At 37.8% G+C, this 24,200-nt stretch overlaps 5 protein-coding genes across 6 annotated transcripts in view; 3 read left to right on the forward strand and 2 right to left on the reverse strand.

Moving 5' to 3' along the window:
- Positions 1-5,308, forward strand: part of ncoa1 (nuclear receptor coactivator 1) — a 65,709-nt gene extending 60,401 nt beyond the window's left edge. For both annotated transcript variants that reach the window (XM_073856247.1, XM_073856248.1), the window contains one exon: positions 176-5,308. In XM_073856247.1, the coding sequence (XP_073712348.1) occupies positions 176-343 (168 nt within the window). In that variant the 3' untranslated portion in view covers positions 344-5,308. The remainder of the gene's footprint in view (positions 1-175) is intronic.
- A 195-nt stretch (positions 5,309-5,503) lies between these two features.
- ptrhd1 (peptidyl-tRNA hydrolase domain containing 1) lies at positions 5,504-6,322 on the reverse strand. Its single transcript, XM_055186439.2, has 2 exons — positions 6,066-6,322; positions 5,504-5,736 (listed from the first exon to the last, which is right to left on the reverse strand). Exons 1-2 carry the CDS (start codon positions 6,273-6,275, stop codon positions 5,566-5,568), a joined length of 381 nt encoding a protein of 126 aa, XP_055042414.1. The 5' UTR covers positions 6,276-6,322; the 3' UTR covers positions 5,504-5,565.
- Positions 6,323-7,097: 775 nt separating this feature from the next.
- Positions 7,098-9,476, reverse strand: slc25a27 (solute carrier family 25 member 27). Its single transcript, XM_055186436.2, has 10 exons — positions 9,135-9,476; positions 8,831-8,927; positions 8,515-8,706; positions 8,360-8,444; positions 8,159-8,281; positions 7,936-8,048; positions 7,760-7,844; positions 7,588-7,680; positions 7,403-7,505; positions 7,098-7,324 (listed from the first exon to the last, which is right to left on the reverse strand). Exons 2-10 carry the CDS (start codon positions 8,913-8,915, stop codon positions 7,253-7,255), a joined length of 951 nt encoding a protein of 316 aa, XP_055042411.2. The 5' UTR covers positions 8,916-8,927; positions 9,135-9,476; the 3' UTR covers positions 7,098-7,252.
- Positions 9,477-9,682: 206 nt separating this feature from the next.
- On the forward strand, positions 9,683-11,773 carry abracl (ABRA C-terminal like). Its single transcript, XM_055186440.2, has 3 exons — positions 9,683-9,814; positions 10,672-10,739; positions 11,094-11,773. Exons 2-3 carry the CDS (start codon positions 10,679-10,681, stop codon positions 11,276-11,278), a joined length of 246 nt encoding a protein of 81 aa, XP_055042415.1. The 5' UTR covers positions 9,683-9,814; positions 10,672-10,678; the 3' UTR covers positions 11,279-11,773.
- Positions 11,774-13,381: 1,608 nt separating this feature from the next.
- On the forward strand, positions 13,382-20,822 carry heca (hdc homolog, cell cycle regulator). The gene is made up of 4 exons (XM_055186435.2): positions 13,382-13,790; positions 15,596-16,693; positions 17,426-17,580; positions 20,345-20,822. The coding sequence occupies exons 1-4, from the start codon at positions 13,640-13,642 to the stop codon at positions 20,507-20,509; spliced, it is 1,569 nt and encodes a 522-aa protein (XP_055042410.1). The 5' UTR covers positions 13,382-13,639; the 3' UTR covers positions 20,510-20,822.
- Positions 20,823-24,200: the final 3,378 nt, after the last annotated feature.

Below are 24,200 nucleotides of genomic sequence, written 5' to 3' on the forward strand. Positions count from 1 at the left end.
TTTTTGTAAAGATAAGCCTTAGCATTCTGCTTACTGTGTCCTGTGTATGTGACAAATTAAATTGTGTCCCACAAAAGAATTAAAATCATACTGGTTTGTAAACATGACAGAATTCACATTTAGGTTAAACAGTCCCTTTAAGCCTAATTTATACATCCTTTTCCCCATTTTTCAGGTACAGCAGGTTCAGGTGTTTGCTGATGTCCAGTGCACGGTAAACCTGGTGGGCAGCGACTCCTACCTGAACCAGTCAGGTCCCATAGGGTCCCAGAAGGGTCCGAGCGGGACCCCCACGTCCCAGTCTCAGCAGAAGAGCCTGCTCCAGCAGCTCCTGACCGAGTGACACCTCAAAAACCTGCCAGAGGACCGTATCCACACATAGAGATTTGTATTCTTCACCTTCGGTTTCTATACAGTATATCTGCAGGGTTGGTGCCTGGGCCCAGGCTTGTGAGATTTCATAGGCGTTTGATGGAGCGCTCATTCCTGGTCACCTTTTATAAAGTCTGCTTCCTGAATGGAGAAAAGATCACGTTGCAAGAATTTGCCAAGTCTGTACAAGGACCTGCTGCTTCAGCCGGCTAAACGTCCTATCGGTCAGGCCAACGTTGCAATGCTTCTTGGAGAGCAGCGCGGCGGCCGAGCTCGGATCGGTGGGATTGGAAACCGGGGCGGGCTGTTGCCCTAGTGTTGCTATGTTCATGGTATATTGCTCAGTTTCAGCTGGATCTGTGACTGGTAGGCTCTCCCCAGCAGTGCCTGATGATGGGAAGTATTTCCCACCTTTTTATTTGTTGTTTCGTTGCTTTTTTAATGTCTGCCGTTGCCGTTTTCAGAACAAGCGTCGCCCGGATGGGAGACTGCTCTGTTGTGCGTACTTGTATGCCGCAGGCTTTCCGGGCAAGACTGTTTTGAAACGGCAAATAATATTTTGTTTATGTCCTACACATTTCCCCCCCAGCAGCTGTGAATACGAGCCACTTAGGGTCAACTCAGCCTATCAGTGTTGTTTGCGGCTATGTGTTGTGCAGGTTGGTATTATTGTACAGCATAAACGGACAAAGTTGAGATAAACCCACACTTTCAAAATACAGGCAATTCACCTTTTAAAACATCATCATGATCAGTTTGCTTTTTTAATAATAGCTTTGAGAATCTATCAATTAGTTTTTATTTTAAAAATTAATTTTTAAAATCAAAAAGTGTTACAGACGTAACAAACCTCAATATTATCCGGGGGTTTTGTGTGCTCTAAGCGTATCTATATATATTAAGATTTTTACGATCGATGTTGGTTATCGAAAAATATGCTTTTAACGCCCGAATAAATGTTACAAACGTTATTTTGCATTGTACACAGGCGCAAAAATGTACATTGTACATTGTTTTTCAACTCGGTTGAGTGTTTCAAGGTTGCGCCTGCAAACCACAGGTGCTCTCTCCCGATTCTGCAGCACGACGCACCATTGTCGGCTGCATTCTCCAGCTCTTCGACTGCTCATAAGACTACTGTTGCCCAGTCAGACACTGTTCATCAGCATTATTTTTCATTCTTTTACCTACTAGTCGACCCTTTGAGAATCATTATAATTAAAAAAACTATTCGAACACACCTGATAACATGCAATAACATTACAAGAAGAAAAAAAAGCTTATTTCCCGAATGTAAAATGTAGTAACGAAAATCAAAATTACCTCATTTAATTTTTTCTATTCTAAGTTATTAGCAAGCCCTTTACTAAAGACAATAAAAAAAAAGATTTAAAATACGTCATCAATGTTATTGATCGAAATTTATGTCTCCAAGTATTTCGCAATCGTGCAACGTAATTGGAGCACAACTCGAAATTGTTCAGGCACTGGAAAGTGTTGCACGCACGACCGTCTCCCTTCACACGTATTTTCATTTTGCTTTTGACAGTGCTCTTCTGTTCGTGCGTTTTAAGTGGCGTGGCTTTGTGTGTGTGTTCTCTGTATACGAAAAACGGCTCCTCTTTTCCAACGCTACACCAGCTCAGACTGTCCTTACGAAGGAACTGTAAAGTTTCGTAAAGCAGATCATCCTCATTCATCCATTTAATTCAACCGAAAGTGTGTACTGATGAAATTTTCGGTATATTTAAATGTACATAGACGTTACAGAAATCAACGTGAGTGAATAACACGTAATTTTCAGTGTTTTTACATTTTTTTGGGGTCACGGAAGAAAACGGACATTGTAACGTTCATTTCTGCCCTCCTCTTTGGGGAACAGGCATTCCTGTGTAGATATATAAAAAAAATAATGGTTGGAAATACTTTTTTATGCAGTGGGTCAGATTCATTTATTTTTGTCCATTTAATGAACCCTACCTGTCATCATTTGCTATGTTTATTATGCCAAATGTACCGAACTAGCGGACAGCGCCTATTAATAATGTTTTATGTTTTGTTTATGCTCTGTTATAACGCCTCTCACAGTCAGTACACAACAACAAGGTACAATAGACCTATTCAAAACCTGGTTTATCAAAGTATTGTGTATATAACAGATAAATGTGAATATGTATCTGTTCAGAATCAAGAAAATGTAGTGCTCCGAGTTTGTGGTAATAACTACTTGCTTCCATTTATTTTATTCTCTTTTTTTTCTTTCGTTTTCTTTTGAGATGTGTATGTGGCTGTCTGAAAGCGTGTATGTGTGTGTGATTAATACTGTATATCTGGTGTTTAATATGGAAACTATGTCCTGATTTGATTTTTTTTCTTTCTTTATTTTGTTTTTTGGAATACCTGCAACTTTTCCTGTGGGTGTTGAGATTGCTCTATATGTGAGAATGGTTTAGCGACTGCTGAATGTGACTTTGCTGAGGGAGAAGCAGCATGGACTGGCTTTTGTACGGGTTAATTTAAAAAAGGCCATATTATTTAATTTCTCTGTTGTCAAAGTTTTAACAGCTCTGACGAGTGGAACCTTGGTTTGAGAACAGTACCGGGTTATCGCGGTGGGGTTTCGTCAACTGCCTGTTGTAGTTTTGCCATGTGTAGATAAGAACGAAATAATGACCAAAGCTTCAAGATATACTAAAAGATTCATATCATATGCAAGGTTCATGCAATTGGACAAAACAAATGTAGCATTTGGTTTCTCCTGAAAAGGCTTCTCATACCCTGCCATATTTGAACACTAACGTTTTGTTGCTTGCGTTTTTATTTTATATCTATATTTATATCTATATTTTTCGACAACATCCCCGTAGCGCTAGTTCCAAATGGATTATGATTTTTTTTGTAGTTCAGTATTGAATTACCTTCCCCTCTTGCTACTGACTTACCAAACATGCAAACGCCTCTTCGGGAGGCACTCTAGACACTGTTTTCAGGAAAAAAATACATTTTCAACAGCTAGCTATGCACCTTAATGGTAAATAAAAAGCATTTGGCTTTTATTTTAAAACTGACACAAAAATTATTACTTGGACTGCAGTGTTATGTACAGGAACAAGCGATGCATGCTTACAATGATCTCCTGTTTCTCCTCACTTTTTTAACTCAAGGATATATATATATAATTTGTAGTTCAAAACAAGTGGTTTTGAGCTACTAGGGGCTAAAACATACTGATGCAACTATACTTGGATATTTGACTTCTTTATTTAGCTGGATTCTTTATACCAAATTTGAGGTGCCTCTTGTATATATTTTCTGCATAGAGGACTGCTCCTCACGGTTTGATGAGCGTTTTCTTGTTTATGAGGATTTTCTTATACTGACCTTTCTAAGACTTTTGCTGTATTTTACATGAATTTTTTACGAAAAACGTACCAGGAACTTGCAAGGAATACAATCTAGTTTTGCACTTTATACGCGAATTATAAGGAAAGAGGCCATTACAAAGTAGTACCATGTTTAAACGAGAACGCCGAAAATACCCCCCTTGAATGTATTTTGTGAAGTTAAATGCCATTTCGCACGTCTCAGGTTCTTCGTAAAGAACTTAGGCCCTAATCATTGGATACCAATAAAAGCGCAGGGTAGCTGAGCCTTTGCTACATGGGTGTTTTTTCTGCTGCAGAACCATAGATCTAACTATGCCTATTTTCTTCAGGTGCTCCACCTCCCCTTGCCCCCCATCCTAATCTAGTCGATGTTCAGACCACCTCCGAGCTATATCTCTTAAAGACATTCCTCATTCAACTCCGCTTTCAGTTCATCGCAATCTGCGTTTAAGTGTTGTAGGGTTCGAGGCCCTGCACACTCAGTGCCAAGTGCTAATAACCATTTATGCAAACTCGTACAATCTGTATTTCCTCATGGTGACATCACTGCATCCATTGTAGTGATTCATACGTATTGACCACCACACACTCTCCTCGTCATTCAGATTTCATCTCTACACACAGTATCATCTATAGTAGCTACTGTTTACCTGAAATTTTTGCATATTGTAAGTGCTGCCTTATTAATATACCGATATTGGTGAAGGGAAGTTATGTGTTTGTAACTCCACTGAAACGGTATTTGTTTCTTTAGGGCAAGGTTCCACTTGTCACCTGTGAAATTAATATAAATAAACAAATATATATAGATATATACATTTTACTCATTTTGTCCAGTTTTGTATAATACTTGTGAAACGTTTTTCTTAAGAGGTATCATTGCAGCGGTGTGGGACATTATGAATGAAGATGTATCTGGGAGACTTCTGCATGTTTTGTCATGTTTTCGTTTTGTTTTCTCTATAAATCCAGGTTTATCTGGAGAATCCTACCTTTCTTGGGACGTTGTAGACAATCAGTCACATGCTGGGTCCAGCACCTGCAGGAGTGTCCTGTGGGCTGCAAAACTGTGTTTAGCATCTACTGAATCAGTCTTATTTTTTTCTTTGTCCATTTCACAGAATTATGTGGCTGCTCGAACTGAGATTTGAAGTTTACACATACATTACACACATACACTCAGACAGACAAGAAACATTCACGTTACACCTCGTGCATATGGCCCCATATGTTGCTTTTCCAAGGTGAAGATACATACCTTGAAGGAAATTATGCTTTTGACTAACAAATCTCTATAACATCCATGAATGTGAGAATGCAACACATTGCAATAAAGCACCATGTTTAAAAGGACTGCCAGTGCTATCTTTATCTACATCTGAAAATGTCAACCTTCATCTGGATTCACATGAGACAAAATTGGTATGCATCTATGTGTTTATTATGCAAATGTGAAACATTGTATCAACTGTTAGTTTTAATACATAAGATAAGATGATGTAGTTTGCATTAATATTAAATATTTTCTCTCTATGCTAAAGAGAAACAGACATTATTGGCATTATGGTTTTAATAACAGAAGACAAATGTGGAGTTAAATGCATGATGTGGCAAGATGGCCTTTCATGTGCTCTTGTTGTGCAGCAGCTGCTGAACTCTACATGACATCAAGTTGACGGGAATCCACAGCTTAAATTGCACTTAACACAAATGTAATCGTGTTTACATAAACCATGCCATGATCATTATTTTTGCAACGTGCCATTATGGGGGCAAGTCTAAGTCTTTATTTTTAAGCTTAGCTTTATCACTTAAAAAGTTTAAACTTTTTCAGTAAGGGGTGCACAGTGTCTTTAGGGTAGGGCTTCAAAGCCAAACACGTAGGAATATTCTCGGGCTGCTCCATCCATAGTTTATGCGATATCGCTTTCTCGCTCAGAGTATTTGAAAGGGTGGTGAGGGACGCCTCGTCTGGTGCCTGTCACAAAAAGACGACAATTTCATCAGTTAAGTGCAAGTACGTTTCTTTTATGATTGCATTCATCAAATAAAAATATTTTAATTTTTTCCATTATATCACAACATGAATCCCACACTTTAAAGCTTAAATTGTTAGAAATGGGCGTGTCAGCGACGTCATGTGGCGCTGCGCATACCAATCAGCGTATGACGTCAAACACACCGCGAGAGCGATACGAAAACGCAGCTCTCGCTGTACTTTGATGTCACACGCTGCTTGGCCTGCGCAGCGCCACATGACGTCAAAACAACCCATTAATAATCATAATAATGAAACCTAGTACAAACCTGCAGCACCACTTTGTGCATGCTATCCAGTTCTCCCAAATATTCCTGAGTGTCGGGGTCATTGTAGTTTAAATGAATGGCTGCAGTGGCCGCGTGACAAGCTTGAGTTATAACGGCACCCAAAGGCCACGATAAAGTGTGTATCAGGTCTGCGCGCACGATAACATATTGGACTAAACGCTTGGATGTGCTACCGCTCGGCGTTGCCATTTTATAGCACGCGATAATCCTAGACCGGAAGTGACGCTGCCAGTGTGGTCTTGTTTTCGTTCCGGTGTGGGATAGTTGTTGACTAGACGGCCTCTAGCGTTTGGTTTTAGGTATTTGCTCACATTATGTTTTTGTGCTATATTCTTTGCAGTTCTTTTTATATGGAAGTTGAACACAGCTTATAAAATATTTACAGTAATATATCATTCTCATGTATATAAAATGTACATAGATACAATGTAGAACTGTAATAAAATGTATTAAATGAATTAAAAATTATTTAAACTGAAGTTTAAGGTCACTTAACAAGTTCCTTTTTATGCTGGACTCTTACTGGGTGCTTTTTCTTTATCATTTGGCCCAATCTGCCCATTAAACAAATAATTTAGCTTTGTATTAAAAGAAAATAATATTTGCACAGTTAAAAATTGTTAAAAACATAATTAACACATTTTAAAGGATAGTTTACAGAAAATGTTAAATTCTGTCATCATTTTCTTACTCTCATGTTGTTACAAACCTGTATAAATTTCTTTGTTCTGATTTTTTGAAGAATATTTGTAACCAAACCGATCATGAGCCCCATTCACTTCCATAATAAGAAAAAAGAATACTATGGAAGTGAATGGAGAGGGTAAGTAAATGACGACAGAATAAAATTTTTCTTTCCTCTGAGCAAACACAAAGTTTTCAAGATCACAAAAACATTTTTATCAAGGGACCTTAAACGTTTGAACCATAATGTAAAAAGTATTAAGTAAAATACTTTAATATCTATATCACAATAAAACACACAGTACATTAATTTCCCCAAATTAAGGCTTTGGTGATTCCCAATACTGTTTTATTTTGTCTTTACATACATTTACATAAGTGTGCAGGAAAATTACGTTTTTGAAACTAGAAATAACAAAGTAAAAAGAAAAAAACACGGTTTAGATCCAACAAGAGCATTTCTTACTCTTCCAGTAAAATCATTAAAATGAGTTCAAGCCCATTACTCGTCTCATTTGCTCGAATGTTAGCCAAAAGGTCAAAGACCAGGGAGCCTGAAAAAAAAACGAGTTAAAAAGGGCATAAAAATGTAAAACAACATTAAACTCATAGCATATTTAGATTTATATTACCATTCTAAACCAGGTAGGAAGAAATCCTTTATAGAGGGATAAAAACCCTTCTCCCCTCACTGATTTAACCAGACAGTCTATAGAAGACTTATATATAAGGCCCCTGTACAAGAGGATGGTAAAATTATTTTTTTGTAAATAAAATTAATGACTAATAAAAAACTAACAAAGATGACCAAACAAACCTCCCATTTGAATCCCTTGGCTGGTTCATTACCCTAGTTTTTACCACATCGGCTGGCGTTCCCATAATTGCTGCAACCAATCCAGAGCATATGCTACACCGAGAAAATAATTAAATATAACCAACCTTTGGCTGCGTTAACTTGGCTACATGAAAAAATAATACAATTTTACCTTGACAATCCATGACAAAAGCTGTTGTCCTGTATGGATGTGTTTCTTAGTAGAAAATGCTTTACTGTATCATAGGTCATCAAGTCTGAATGTAAATATGAAATGAAAAACATACAATGCATTACAATCTGTCAACAGATTTATGGATTTTAGTCTCTGTTCTGCTATATTCATACCTCCTAAATTAACCAGTGCAGCTCTTTGGACATTGGGTACCCATCCAGCCCAAAGGCCCCTTATTCCTCCCTCTGTAATGATTTTCATAAAAGCATGGTAGACCCCGTTTACTCTGTTTCAAAAAATATATATTATTAAATATATAATATAATAAATAAAATATAATTAACGTACCCATCTAACAGGGATTATATACTGAATTAGACAGCTTTTGTGTCTCACCTTGGAGGTTTCCCTTCTAGTCGACGCCTTCCCTCCATCTGCATTTGAACCTTTACTAGATCTGTTGGACTAGCAATGAACTGGCCCAAAGCACCTGATACCATACTGCCGATCACTGCTTTCCTATACGAACGTCACACATGCTGGTCTGATGATTTATACTGATGTATGTTTTAAATATCACAAACTGTTGTCGCTCACCAAAATGGAAAGCTTCCATCTTCAGACCTTCCCAAAACTCCCTCCCTGAGCTGTTCATAGGCCAACATCCTGCCTCCGGAATAAACTAAAGACAAGGAACTTTAAAGGTCAGAGGAGTCAAAACTGGAGGATTTAAATACATGTCAGTGCTTTACCTATATGCCTATAGATAGCTGGTGTGGCCCCTTGCCATAATTTGAAGGGCCCCTCTTCACGCACAATACCCACAGCTGTGCTTAGCATGCCCCTGTTTTGGGTTCGAGTACGTGCACTACCACCATTCTGATGGGTACCACCTTCACCTTGTACCTGGAGCCTGGTTTTGGTAAGGTCAAGGGGATATGTGACTAAAACAAAAGCAGTAAATATCACAAATATGAGTGCCAAAGTACTATTAAATAGATTTAAATGGATTTAATCACAATAAATATATGCATATTGTAAAATGAACGAAAGGACACGTGTAGCTACCTAATTCTGCTACAGTTGCAGCACATGCAGAGAGAATGAACTTTGATACTCGGGGCCACTGCGTGTTTTCTTGAATGGAAGCCATTGTAGGTATCTTCTGTTTCACAAAGATCGATATAAAACTATTGGAAACTATTGGAAATTGCTATAGAAGCAAGCTGTAGTACAACAGCGTAAGTTCAATTTCCTGAAATAACCGCAAGTCTTAATGTCATGCTTTGTTTACGTTTACATTGCTCAAAAAGGACTATGACCTTTAATGAAAGACGATTTGGTTGGTCAGCACATTTAAAGATCCCCCTACCTACGTAGTACTACAAAAAAGCCGGTCTTCATTCAGAACTACATTTCCCAGTCGCTAGGGGCGTCGACAGCGTAGCACTGATCAGGCATTTTTCACGCATGCGCTTCAGGCGTTCACGCTTTGACACGTTTTTAGAACTAATTTACTGCATACATTTACATTTCGTTATGTTTGTTTGCATTAACGCTGACGAAAACACAAAATAGCTTATTAGGATATTCCCGTGCCATTTAGAAAATCGTCGATAATAAATTGCTTTATACTGACACCTTGCGCTTGGGAAATGCAAGCATTTTAAACAAGTGGATATGATCTCCCTTTATATTTCAATGTCCATTTAATTAAAATGTTATTTCGTAAAACTGGTCACAGCTTCGTCACAGTTAACTAATTAGCACAAAAACAAGCTGTATTATTAACAATATAATATTGATATTATTAACATTAGCTGCCAGAATAAAATGAATACAGTTACATAAATTAAATGTACATTTTTTTTCTGAAAATAAATTTGCAAGAATAAACTTGAATTGCTTTTAAAGCATTGCATGCTCATTTGTAACTAGGTTAATCCAGAGTGCTTTTCAGCGTGACGTCACACACACACACACAGCCATCTATGGTAGTGCTTTTCTATTTCATTCAACCTACAGAGCGGAGGTAACAAAAGCATCACAGAGGTATGTGTGCTGGGCATGTTAAACTTTAAAATGCTTTAAAAAAAATGTTTGTGATCTAAACGATTTACTTATCAGTGGAGTTATGGATTATTATTACAAAATTTGTATGCAATCTGTTTTGATCCAGTCTAAATGGCTTTTATGAACAAGACAGTGTTTGCTCTTTACTTATTATTATATACTATAGTATTTAGGTAACGTATGTGATGTTCGCATTAAAACCTTTGTGATTCACAATAACATTTTTTCACACATTTACTTCACTTTCGGCGTTAAGATTCGCACTTCCGCATTGCCTGATCAAATGAAAGTCCTCGTGCTCTGTACACCCTGCACGTTTATGCCGTGTGCGGAATTATTATTATTATTTTAACCACGATCTTGTGGTCTTGTATTGGTTATGTTGGTCACACGCATTATTTTCGTATGCAAAGTTTAAGTGGTTAAGTGTTTGTAGCTTTTAAATGGCCAGCATCTGCAATAAGCCGGTAGGGTGCGGCGTTGCAATACTTAACTCCTCCATAGAGGGCGCTTGATAATTAAAATGTATATTGAAATGTTTAAATCTCAGTGTTTAGCTATTTTTTTTATTGCGTGCGTGCGTGCATTTGTGTATGTGTGTGTTGTTTGTTCTAATGCATGTAGGGGAGACATTGACGATATAAATAAAGTATTATTCATTCCTCCAGTTTGCGTCAAAGCATTACAAGGTGTACATTACATGAAAAAGCTAGTTATTTTTGCATGGTCAGACAGGAATCAACATATATTTGAATATAGTCAAATGGCTTGTCCAGTAAATCTTTGTTAAAAAGTAAATTCTTGCCATTCACCTTTACATGCTTGTATCCTTGCAGTGCCAAAATGAATGTGGAACATGAAGTTGGTCTTCTTATTGATGAAATTCGTCGACTGGGCAACACAAGTAAGTATTGCTTTATTCTTTATCAACATAGTTTTTAGTTATAGTTGCAGTAATTTTTAGAGAGCACGGGTCTAAGCATGTCATAATTAACCAACACCGACAGGTCTTGACATGTCTTTAAATGAGGAATTCCGGAGTTACTGAAACCTTTCAATCAAATTTTCCAAAATGATTTCACGTGAATGTTTAGTTGTCATTTATTGACATAGAATTATGCCTCTGACTGTGTTGTCTGGCTCCCATATTAACTAAAAAAAAAAAAACGCTTTTGTATATTTTTAAGACCTGAATAAAAGTCAGGGAAAGTATTTGCATTTGAGCTCCTCAATTGAAATAACCCTGACACTTTTACAGATGCAGATGGCAAGATCAGCGTCAAATTTGGAGTCTTGTTTAATGATGACCAGTGTGCCAACCTTTTCGAAGCTCTGGTTGGAACACTGAAAGCGGCCAAACGAAAGAAGATCATCACATTTGACGGGGAGCTCTTACTGCAAGGAGTTCATGATAATGTGGATGTCATATTACTGCAGGACTGAATCTGACTGTCTTTTCTAAAGCCAAGTAAACAGTCTTTTTCAGATTTCACCACCACCAAGTGAGAGCAATCTACATTTTGATAAGCACATATTTGAGAATGTAACATTTTTGTACATTGCATTGTAATATTTTTATACACCGGTTTTTCTCTCAGGGGAGTGATTTGCACAACAGTTTTGTAATGCAGTAATCTTCCCTGTTTAATCACGTCCAGTTCAATAGCCATATCATTAAACCATATTGCATGATCATGTTAATAACATTCTGGGACTGGAATACATTGTTTTCGATCTTATGGATATGAAAATCTGCCGCCAGTTAATGGTGATTGTAAAGTCTCTATTAGATTATACCATTGATGTGTAATTTTACCTATAATGATTATGGCTTACATAATTGTCGTCTTTCAATAGTAATCATGGGACAGTTTGTTTGCAATACCTTTACAATTACTTCGTTTCCGATTGTTATTTGTCACATTTGTGGAATATCAAGACATTTAAAAAAATAAGGCAGCTTAAATTAAAAGCAACATCAATGATGTCTGTAACTATGAAATGCTGTTTCACCATGTTATTTTTTTATTTTAGATTCTTGTTATCTATGTCTTTACAAATGTCACAAGTTTTTGCCTCACTGAAGCTCAGGTTAAATCTTAATATATGAGCAACAAAAAAAGAAATAAAGATGTACGCAAAGAATAAATACAGGGAGTTGTTTGTACTGGATCATCACTTAGCATCATTGATATTAGTTTCTCCATATAAATTTGTTTACAAAAATACATCTGCATTGTATTGTTTATATGTTTCACATTTTACATCTGTGCTTTAATTTTTGTTTTATAATTGTGCATTATAGGAATGACTGGAAAGTTTATTTAAAAGCACAATAAACACTGGCATATAAACACTGAACTGGAGTTAAAACGCATTATTATTTTTTAAAACACTATTGAATAGTTAAAATACACTTTTGTGAATGAGCTTTATAATTCAGGCTATATTAGACCAGATTTAGATTAGTGATTCCCACAACGCTGCTTTTGGATTTAGCTTACATTAAACCAATGCTGCATACCAATTTGCATGTTATCTCTCTAAATACTATTCAAAATTAAAATTAGTACCTGTATGTCACAAATCGTATACTTGGATGTGCAATTATTATATAGGCTATTAATAATTAAAATTATATAGTATACATCACATGAGAAGTATTTGTATTGTAAAGAGTGTGATTGATCACAGTGACTCTTCTGATATGCACAAAAATATAAACACTTTCACATACCAACAACAATGTATATGTTAAGGGAATAATATAAGTACACAATCTGGGATGCCACACGTTATTAGTTGTAGACTAGTTATAAAATAACAAATTCTATATTATAATTCAATAAAAAATATTTTTAAAAGTACATAAGACAAAAATGCTGAGAGAAACAGATTTTGATTAATTTAATGTAATTTTAATAAGTTAATAAATATATTGATAGCCGTTTGCATGTAATCTCTTTAACAATAAAGTTGAAGGAATCTTAATATAATATATTTATATAGCACAAAAATTGCTTCATACAGAAATTATAAAGTAAACTAAAGTAACTAACAGTTAAAATGAGATCTTTAACAAGAAACGTTTTAAAATCACAATAAAAGCCAAAGATACATAAGAAATACAAATAACAATAAAAAGAAAATAAAGAGATTTTAAAATGCGTATGAAATAAAAGAACACTGAAATAAACGTGCAGTCAGTGTGAGCAGCACAGCACTAGTCGTTAAATGCACAACTAAAAAGAAAATATATAAACAAATTGTCTGCCGCAAAGCCTTAATGTCTATATCTGGCAAAACAATTAAAGTCTACGATAATTATAGCAGTGGGTTCAATATTTCCTCAGGACACCCTTTCTAAGTCTGTGCTATTAATAACCCTGAGCTCCAAGTTCGGATCAGAGTTGGAGGTGGAGCCTGGAAAACTCAGCATCGACTTTATGCGGGCGCTGCGCACAGTCAATGAGATCAAAGTACCGCGAGACGCCAGCTCTCGAATTGCTCTCGCGGTACTTTGATGTCATGTGCCAATTGGCCTGCGCAGCGCCGCATGAAATCGCGCACACCGTTCTCTCTTCAGAGCAGGAATCAAAACAACAGAGGGACACGCCTTCTTCATGGTGTACCTCTGCTGTCAACACTGCCTGCACGATCCGGAGGTGGATGATGATGGTCGAACCGTAACATCTGCATCACCTGTGCGTTAACATTCGCGTTGCGTTCGTCAACTAACTTACCGTTGATATGACATCCGCAGAAACGCTCGGCGGCCGCTGACAGACCGCGTTCACATCCATTATGCCCAACCAGAAGAGCAACAAGGGGAAGAGAAATAAACGCACGAACAGTAGCGGAGACGAGCAAGAAAATGGAGCCTCCGCGGTCTCGGCAGGACCTGCCTCCGTGTTGACCGGGGCCACGGCGGGTCCGCCGAGCGACAACAGAAGCGGTAAGATTGTAACGTTAGGGAATGATGCATTAAACGCATCCCGAGTTGTTGCATTAGCGCCACTTCAACCTGAACGTGCGCGCGTGCATGCGAGTGTCTTCCTTCTGTCCCACTTGCAGTAACTTGTTTCCTGCGCGTGCCATCACCACCACCACCATCATCATCATTCCTGTAGTGTGAATTATTACGACTGTAAATTATCAAGATTTCACTTCATCGTCTTAAGCTGAACTGTAAGGTGGTTGTGTAGGCCCCGTTCAAAGGTACTTGAATGAACCATTGTTTTACTACAGTATTGCAAATTTACACTATAGTTTAATCATTTTGTAATACAATCGGTAATCAATCCACCAAAAAGTCATGGTTACCACACTTTTACTATAATAACACCATGGTTCATTTTCCTACATTCTTAAAAATAAAGTTTCCAAAATTGCCCATTGTCTTAAAATAATTATTTTTTTTTCTTACAAATTTATAGTCTGCAGAACCTTGCAGGTTCACAAAAGGTGAAAAAGAAATAGTTTTTAAGAACCTTTGACCTAAAATGGTTCTTTATGGCATCCCTTCCAAGAACCCTTATAAAACCTTTATTTTTAAAAGTTTACGGGCTGTCGGTAATGTGCATTCATGTTGTATAATAGCATACATATGAGGTACAGTTATATCCATTGTCTTTAATAATGCATTCATTTTCTTTGACTCTTGGCATATTAAAAGCACTTCTGTTGTCAACTATGAGTAATGCACATATATTTATATCTGTTCTGATTCACACACATTAATGTGATTGTATTTCTGTCAGTCTCCCATGAGACATGCATGCAAACTTCATTCATAGACATGTTGCATAACATTTTTTAGTGCTGAGTGGGAATTTCACCCACAGTGTTTTCATAAATAGCACAGTAATGCCTTTACATTGAACAGTCTGTCAGTAAGATGTCTGAAGCCAGTGGCGGCCGGCCACTTCTTTTTTTTTGAGGGCGCACAATGTGAAGTTTGTCACAACATGTATGTAGGCCATCATGTATGTTGTTCGTAATTTCAAAATATCTTTTCGGCACGTCGAGTGAACCTATGTGCATCACGTGTCTTGTCAAAATAAGTGCCTGCTGCAGATGCGTCTAAAGGGTTAATGATAAAAGAGACGCTCGTGTTTGCCAGATACTCGCATAATCTCATGCGTAATCAGAGTTTATTGTTAAGGGAGTGTCTTGCATGTATTTTGTGAACGTGAGCGTCTCTTTTATCATAAACGGTTTTGACGCGTATGCAACAGGCACATATTTTGACAACAAAACACGTGATGCACATGGTTCGCATGACGCAACAAACACATATTTTGAATTTGCGCCCCTCGGAAGAGCAGTCACGAGCTGCCACTGTCTGAAGCACAAAAAATTTACATTTTAAAAAGGTTTGTTTTAAAATGTATTGTTTAATGTTGCAATTTATTAATAAACTTAGCATAAATTAATGTATTTATTCATTCAGATACAGTAAGGAGCCTGAGTCACATTTTTAATACATTGATACATTTTTAAAAGATTTAGTTCTTTTTAATTTGTTAATTTTGTTACTTTTACAATCATAAATACATTCATTCATTCATTCTTTTATTTATTCATTCATTCATTCATTCATACATTTTCTAAAAGGTTTTGTTTGTTCAGTTTGTCTTTATAATTCTGAATAAGACATAAGTAGAAAATATTATGACTACATATAGTTGACGTTACAATTTTTTGACTTATACACACATAACAAGCTCATGCTAATGTAATCTTCACTGTCTCTGGCAGAAGCCCCGTGTGCCACCCCACTGGTGTGCAGTTTAGGTCGTCCTATTGACCTTGAGAAGGACGACTACCAGCGAGTGGTGTGCAACAGTGAACTCTGCCCCTATGGCAACTGGATGCACCTGCAGTGTTTCTACGAGTGGGAGAGCAGCATTCTAGTGCAGTTCAACTGCATCGGCCGAGCCCGCAGCTGGAACGAGAAGCAGTGCCGACAGAACATGTGGACCAAAAAAGGCTACGATCTGGCCTTCCGCTTCTGCTCCTGCCGCTGTGGCCAAGGACACCTGAAAAAAGACACGGACTGGTACCAGGTAAAACGCATGCATGATGAGCGGAAGAAAAAGATGCCGGAGAAGGGAAGCGGGAAGCTCAGCCTCGGCGCCTCCGCAGGTGGTGCCTGCGGGGGTGAACCTTCCGATGAGCCCAAGAAAGGCAAATCATCCGGCAGCCATAAACTGGCTCACCGTGGCTCTTGTCAGGAGTTGCCTCGCAGGCAATCGGTGGATTGGCAGGGTGCTCAGGAGAGAGGCCACGGGATTCCTCCCAGTGCTGGTAGTGCGTGTTCGCATGGTCTCCGGTCCCCGTGCGAGTCCCCTGCTCAGTCGCCTACATCCGGCTTCTCCTTCTCACCCCAGTCTTTCGGCGTGCCACGCACCTCCATGCACCTGGGAGAGTTTCTGAAGAATGCCGTACATACGGATAGCCAAAGGAAGCATTTTCTGCCCGGAAACATGGTGGCACGCGGAGCTCACCTGGAGCAGGGGGCTGCCGGCATGTGCCTGCCTCGCCTCTCTCCGGGAGACAACCCCGTGCAGTTTCTGCGGAGGCTGGATCTCTCCGAGCTGCTCACGCACATTCCTCGACACAAGCTCAACACCTACCACGTGCGGATGGAAGACGATGCCCAAGCCGGCCAGGGAGAGGATCTTCGGAAGTTCATCCTCTCGGCTCTCAGCGCGAGTCACCGTAATGTGGTGAACTGTGCCCTTTGCCATCACACTCTGCCCATTTTTGAACAGTTTCCTTTAGTGGACGGGACACTGTTTCTGAGCCCTTCTCGCCATGATGAGATTGAGTATGACGTGCCATGCCATTTACAAGGTGAGGAAATCCATCATTCACACTCCAGTGGGTCAGTTTCTTATATTTGCATATCAATATAGGTCCTTGATATTCAAGTTACAAAATAATTAGGAAGGCAATTTAATGCAAAGGTCATGCTTACCACAAAAAAGATCAGCTTAGACCTCTTCATCATGGGGTTATCAATATTTACACATTAAGTTCACAGACTTTAAAGAAAATCATACAGTTTCTGGAATCGAACCCATGACCTTTAACCTGCCTGATCAGTTGTGCTACAGGAACACAAATACAGCTGTATGGTACAGTTCCTTCAAATGAGTATTTACAATGTCTCCCAATGTTTGGTCCCAGGTCTCTTGTGTCCTGATTAGAAAGGAATTTGTGTATTTGTGGCAACACTGCATGTTGATAGCTGATAAAATAGCAGGACAGCAAAATATTTTCGATTTGTAGCACTGGCATAAGGGTGCACCTTCATTGCAATGCAAAATCAGTTCAAGGCAAGTGTATTTAAGTAGCATGAGATATGACTGCTGCTGTTTAAGACCAAAGGAAGGCCATTTTGAGCAAGACAAGCTTTTAATAGCTTTACGTTGATTGGGGATAAAGCAGATCCTTTTTTAATTCACTGCCAGTTTTCATGTACTAAAGAAGCATGGCTGCTAATAATGCTTTGATCATGGCATATCATTAATATATTTTCCTTAATTTTGCAGTTTAAAAGTCTTTTCTGTTTATGTTCAAAAGGGAGGCTGATGCATCTTTATGCCATCTGTGTCGACTGCCTCGAAGGAGTGCACAAAATCGTGTGTATTAAATGCAAGTCCAGGTGGGATGGAAGCTGGCACCAGCTGGGCACCATGTACACATACGACATACTGGCTGCATCACCATGCTGCCAGGTAATGCATTTGTTTGTATTTTCACGTAAAGACTGGCCAAAGGGTCACATTTTCTTAAAACAGCATCTATATACAAATGTTTATTTAAATTTATGAGAATTAAGGCCCCAGGATACGAAGAAATTTGAAACGGCTATGCAAACCTTTTTAGGAGCTTTGGTACGACAGAGTTAAGAAATAAACAGGAACAGGGTGTTTGTGTCAAAGTCAAATTACATCATGGTCTTCAACTAATAGCAGTTAAAAGGTGTTTAACAGTCAATACAAAGCTTTCCAGAAGCTTTCGAAGATTATACTTGAAATGATATCACACTTGAAATAATGAAATATACTGGGGCCTTTATTACACAGCTGCAAGTTGTGATCAGTATATAATAGTTTTAGACCCCATTTAAAACTGATATTAAGATCCGTTTGATTTAAACATGTAGAAAAGTGCAAATTAAATGCCTGATATCAAAATGCATAGTATTAGGGATGCATAACGATTAATCGCGACCCATCTATAGCAGAATAAAAGTTTTTGTTTACAATATATATGTGTGTGAACTGTGTATAATAACTTTGTATAGATAAATGCACACACATGCACGTATATAAATTTGTATATTTATGTATAATTTATATTATATATATAAATATATATTTTTTCTTAAAATTTTAAATACATGTGTGAATATTTATATAAACATAATTATTATACACAGTTCACACACACATATGATGTAAACAAAAACTTTTATTCTGCTATAGATTAATCGTGATGAATCCTTATGCACCCCTAATTGATATAAATTAAATAAGTGACATTTATGCATTTGGCTGAAGCTTTTATCCAAAGTATGTAGCCCGTCATGTGTGTGGTTCGTAATTTCAAAATATGTGTTCTGTGCGTCGAGTGAACCTATGTGCATCACATGTCTTGTCAAAATAAGTGCTTGCTGCAGACGCGTCTAAAGGGTTTATGATAAAAGAGCACTCGCATTTGCCAGATAATCTCATGCTAATCAAAGTTTACTGTTAAGGGAGTGTCTTGCGTGTATTTTGTGAACGTGAGCGTCTCTTTTATCATAAATGGTTTTGCCGTGTGTGCATTAGGCACTTATTTTGACAAAACACGTGATGCACATGGTTCGCATGATGCAACAAACACATATTTTGAAAACGCAAGCAACACGCATGACACTCCAACCACATATTTTAAATTTGCGCCCCTAGGATGAGCAGTCACGAGCCGCCACGGTGTAAATGACAATTTGCCTAAACGGACAGAAAAAAGGGTCCAAAAATGGTTCCTAACTGTCACCCTTTCAAAAAGTTACATATTGGTAACAAAAGTGCATATTAGTACCTAAATGGTATATATTAGGACACTTTTAAAGGGTACTGCCCAATCGACTGCATGGGACCTTTTTTGACCATTTTGTTTGTGACATTGTAGGCAAACCTTTGAAAGTGATTCTTTACTAGAAAAAAATGTGATCCTGGACCACAAAACCAGTCATAAGGGTCTATTTAATGAAATTGAGATGTATATATCAGCTGAATAAATAAGCTTTTCGTTGATGGATGGTTTGTTAGGATAGGACAACATTTGGCCGTGATGCAAGTATTTAAAAATCTGGAATCTGAGAGTGCAAAAAATCTAAATATTGAGAAAACCGCCTTTAAAGTCAAAATGAAGTCCTTAGCAACATATATTACTAATGACCACCCCAAACTAATGATATTTTTATATATCTATGTTATAGGAAATGTACAAATTGTCTTCATTGAACTTGATCTTTACTTATTATCCTAATGATTCATGACCATCCTAATGATATTATCCCAATCGTGGCCAAAAATTTTGGCTATTGTTACAAATATACCCATGCGACTTATGTCTGGTTTTGTGGTCCAGGGTAACAAATGTAAAAGGATTAGTCCATTTTTTTAAAAAAAAATCCAGACAATCTACTCACCACCATGTCATGCAAAATGTTGATGTCTTTCTTTGTTCAGTCGAGAAGAAATTATGTTTTTTAAGGGAAACATTTTTCTAATTTTAATGGACTTTAATGGACCCCAACACGCGACAGCCCCAATGCAGTCCAAAACTGCAGCTTCAAAGGACTCTAAACGATCCCAAACGAGGCATAAGGGTCTTATCTAGTGAAACGATTGTCATTTTTGGCAAGAAAATATGCACTTTTAAACCACAACTTCTGGTCTTCCTCCGGTCCTGTGATGTGCCAGCGCGACCTCACGTAATACGTCAACACGTCAAGAGGTCACTGATGATGACGTATCGAAACTCCGCCCCAGTGTTTACAAGTGTGAAGAAAGAGGACCGTTCCGACGTTGTTGTATGTCGAATGATACTAATTAATGTCTTTGTGTCAGTTTATTGTTTAAAATGGTCCGCAAATGTGCGTTTCATATATGTAACGCGTGGCCTTTCGACGTCATTACGCAATTACGTCAGGTCGCGCTGGCTCGTCACACTTTGAAACTGTGTTGAAACTGCAGTTGTAAACTGCATTAAAACTGTTAAGTATTGGGGTCCATTAAAGTCCATTAAAATGAGAAAAATCCTGGAATGTCTTTCTCAAAAAACATAATTTCTTCTTGACTGAACAAAGAAAGACATCAACATTTTGGATGACATGGTGGTGAGTAAATTATCTGAATTTTTTTAAAGAAAATTGACTAATCCCTCAATGCACACCCTTCTTGAAGTTTCTCTGTTTTAAATGCATTTCTACTCTCTCTGTGTGCTCAGGCCCGGCTAAACTGCAAGCATTGTGGGAAACCGGTCATAGATGTACGTGTTGGCATGCAGTATTTCTCTGAATACAGCAATGTACAGCAGTGTCCACACTGCGGCAATCTGGACTATCACTTTGTAAAGCCATTCTCCTCCTTTAAAGTACTCGAAGCTTATTGACAAAAGTTGCAATTGCATGTTAGTACTTTTCTCTGTTTTTTTCTATTCATAGAATAACTTTTTTGAGCTCTTGTTGAAACTTTGTGTGGGTTTAGTTCTGTTTAGGACAAAATAGAACGAATCAAAGAAAACGCAATGTTAGGACGTCATCTTTTATTAAGAGAAAGAAGGCGTGCTTTGCCATCCCTGAAATGTTTGAGCTTACATTTAAAATAAAGCAACAACAAAACTGTGACAAGTGAATGTATCTCTGTATGCCAAATTTGCTCTTTTGTACAAAAACTAAGAAAACAATAAAATATATAAAAGGATATCTCCTTTTTCACAGTATAATGAATTATTCCATGCTTTGGTCAGATATCTTTTGATCTAAAACCTGTTTTATTCAATCCTATTTTGCCCAGGGGCTTTCCACATAATTCCTGCTTTACATATCAAATGGCAATTTTTAATGAACATCATTATCGCAGACAAGACCGTGTCTTTGATCAATCAAGCAGTGCTCAACATCTTGGAAAACAAAGAAAGTAATTAAGTGTGACATACATATTTATAGCTTTTTATTTTTGATTAAGATTATACTGAAAACTAGAAATAGAGCAAATGACTTGGTTAGCATAACATGATCCTTTTAAACTGGTGTTTAATAGTGCAAAATAATCTGAAGTCTCTAATGTCCCTACCAACTTATAAAGCATGTATTACAATCGTCATTTACTGTGTACATTTACACTCACCGTACTAATATTGTGTTTGACCCCCTTTCGCCTTCAGAACTGCCTTAATTCTACGTGGCATTGATTTAACAAGGTGCTGAAAGCATTCTTTAGAAATGTTGGCCCATATTGATAGGATAGCATCTTGCAGTTGATGGAGATTTGTGGGATGCACATCCAGGTCACGAAGCTCCCGTTCCACCACATCCCAAAGATGCTCTATTGGGTTGAGATCTGGTGACTGTGGGGTCCATTTTAGTACAGTGAACTCATTGTCATGTTCAAGAAACCAATTTGAAATGATTCGAGCTTTGTGACATGGTGCATTATCCTGCTGGAAGTAGCCATCAGAGGATGGGTACATGGTGGTCATAAAGGGATGGACATGGTCAGAAACAATGCTCGGGTAGTCTCTGGCATTTAAACGATGCCCAATTGGCACTAAGGGGCCTAAAGTGTGCCAAGAAAACATCCCCCACACCATTACACCATTGCATTAATGAGAAATTGAACATGTGCTCCTAATAATCCTTTAGGTGAGTGTATAAATCTAATTTTAAGATTAGGAACATCAAAATTTGATTTTGAAGTTGGGTTTTCACAGACAGGGTCACATGTTGTTGCTTTTTTAATTTTTAAAATAAAGATAAGATTCAATAAAAAATAAAAAATTAACCTCAGCACAAACAATATTAACAAGTCCACATAAGATGTACAAAATCTTAGTTTCTATAAATATTAGTGAACACACTTTTTAATGTATTTATAAATGTATACCTAACATCTCTTTAATTCATGCTTAAGGTTAAAGGTCAAGCTGAGTACATGCGGAACTTGCTGACTTTCTCCCATGACTATCCGTTGTTAAAGGTGGGGTGCACGATCTTTGAAAGCCAATGTTGACATTTGAAGTCACCTAAACAAACACCCTACTCCAATAGACTCTGGACCTTCTTTTGATAAGCCCGCCCCATACATACGCAACCCAGGCAACCATGTCTGTTAGTAGACATGCCCCTAACTGCTGATTGGCTACAGGTGTGTTTTGGTACTCAGCCCAACTCCCTTTTGAAAAGCGTTTCTCAAAAATCGTGCACCATGCATTTAAGTCGGAATAAAATGTGTGATATGAATAAATAGAGCTCATAAACAACTGAAGAGTTTCGTTGCAAAACGAGATAACTCCGTTTTTTTTCCAGAAATCTCGTTTTTTGGTTGTGCATTCCAATTAATATCAATTCAACTGCAGTCGGTTTGTTTTGATTTAAACCTTCATAACTTAAAAAAATACAGCTAAATAGCACCATAAAACAAAATAATATGATGATAACATAATAATAAACATGTTTTGACAAAAATGTTAAAAACAGATTTATCTCAATTTGCAACGAAACTCTTCAACTGTTTAAATAATATCCTCTATTAAAATGAGTGGAGGCTTGGACCTGGAAACAGTATTCCTTAGGTCATGACTTAACAGCTCCTGATATAAATTCACATGCTGTTTAAAGCTGTTTATAACCTACCTTTGCCTTCTCTGAATCTTACATTGTTAACAATTGTAAGTGTACCCTACTTATAAAACAAAGTGTGTTTGTGTCTGCCTATGTGTATGTCGTTGGTGTATGAATGTGTGAGTGAATGGGTGAATGTGAAGCAATATGTAAAGCACTTTGGATGGCCATTGGTCTATGAAAGTGCTATATAAATGCAGTCCATTTAAGTAGTAGTTGTAACGGGCCTGCATATGTCAAAATTTGATTGATTTATGACCCCCTTTGACAGGGGGCGGGACTATCAATCAAAAGCTGTACAATCTGTCTAGGTTTGAGAATCGTATATCAAGGGCTTTAGACAGCGAGTATCCGGACCGTGCGTGTTTTACGATGTGACAATCAGCTCGTTGTTTTTCCTGTGTGTGTGTGTGTGTGTTTTGTCAAGCGAATGTTTTATTGCTGTCAAAAATAAAGTTTATAGTTTTAGACTGTCCAGGTTCTGTCACTTTTTATGACCGCGGTCTCTCTTTTCCCATCCGTACTCACCAGCCCTCAGCCCCCACTGCGTGTCTCACAGCGGTGTCGGTGTTCAGCGGACCTGTGTGGTTCTTTAGACGAAAACCTGTTTATTATAAACTAAATAAAAATTTAACCGCTTCATGAGATCCGTGAGTCTTTTCATCACCCGCTCTCTATGTTCACGCGCATTAAAACTCGCTCACCGGTGCACGCGCCGGGTGTATGGGCATATCTGCAGTTTTAAAATAAACTTAATAAATGTAATGCTGGCCACTCTGACAAAAAGTAAAGGTTTATTTTAGATTTAGGGATTTCTTTAATCAAGTCTCTGATTAAAACATGTGAATGCGCGCACCGACGGCGATCTTACGCTGACGCGCACTTATATCTGACCTTAATAAACTTTTAAATGTTTTAAGACGTTTTCATCCCATCTTCAGGGTTTTTTATTATTGACTTCTTAAAACCATGTATGTATATTATTATACAACGAATCTTATCATGTATGCTCTGACAAAAGTATGATTGTAGATTTTAGGTGGAGCGGTGTCATGTTTATTGCTGTCAAAAATAAGTTTATTGTTTTAGACTGTCCAGTTTCTGGCAGGTTTTATGACCGGAGTTTCTCCGTCCTCTGTGCGCTCCTCTCCCGGGCGCGCTTCTCGACCCCCACTGCGTGTCTCACAGCGGGGTCGGTGTTCAGCGGACCTGTGTGGTTCTTTAGACGAAAACCTGTTTATTATAAACTAAATACAAATTTAACCGTGAGTCTTTTCATCACCCGCTCTCTATGTTCACGCGCATTAAAACTCGCTCACCGGTGCATGCGCCGGGTGTATGGGCATATCTGCAGTTTTAAAATAAACTTAATAAATGTAATGCTGGCCACTCTGACAAAAAGTAAATGTTTATTTTAGATTTAGGGATTTCTTTAATCAAGTCTCTGATTAAAACATGTGA

The sequence above is a fragment of the Misgurnus anguillicaudatus genome, chromosome 18 (genome assembly GCF_027580225.2).
Source record: "Misgurnus anguillicaudatus chromosome 18, ASM2758022v2, whole genome shotgun sequence".
Lineage (NCBI taxonomy): Eukaryota > Metazoa > Chordata > Actinopteri > Cypriniformes > Cobitidae > Misgurnus > Misgurnus anguillicaudatus.

Coding starts and splice junctions, on each gene's coding strand:
- ptrhd1 (XM_055186439.2), bottom strand. CDS start 6,275: ATGGCAACGCCGAGCGGTAGCACATCCAAGCGTTTAGTCCAATATGTT. Junction 5,737..6,065: donor TGCACAAAGTGGTGCTGCAG/GTTTGTACTAGG, acceptor TTTTTGTGACAG/GCACCAGACGAGGCGTCCCT.
- slc25a27 (XM_055186436.2), bottom strand. CDS start 8,915: ATGGCTTCCATTCAAGAAAACACGCAGTGGCCCCGAGTATCAAAGTTC. Junction 8,282..8,359: donor GATGGAAGCTTTCCATTTTG/GTGAGCGACAAC, acceptor ACGTTCGTATAG/GAAAGCAGTGATCGGCAGTA. Junction 8,049..8,158: donor CTAGAAGGGAAACCTCCAAG/GTGAGACACAAA, acceptor TTTTTGAAACAG/AGTAAACGGGGTCTACCATG.
- abracl (XM_055186440.2), top strand. CDS start 10,679: ATGAATGTGGAACATGAAGTTGGTCTTCTTATTGATGAAATTCGTCGA. Junction 10,740..11,093: donor TCGTCGACTGGGCAACACAA/GTAAGTATTGCT, acceptor ACACTTTTACAG/ATGCAGATGGCAAGATCAGC.
- heca (XM_055186435.2), top strand. CDS start 13,640: ATGCCCAACCAGAAGAGCAACAAGGGGAAGAGAAATAAACGCACGAAC. Junction 16,694..17,425: donor CGTGCCATGCCATTTACAAG/GTGAGGAAATCC, acceptor TATGTTCAAAAG/GGAGGCTGATGCATCTTTAT. Junction 17,581..20,344: donor CTGCATCACCATGCTGCCAG/GTAATGCATTTG, acceptor CTGTGTGCTCAG/GCCCGGCTAAACTGCAAGCA.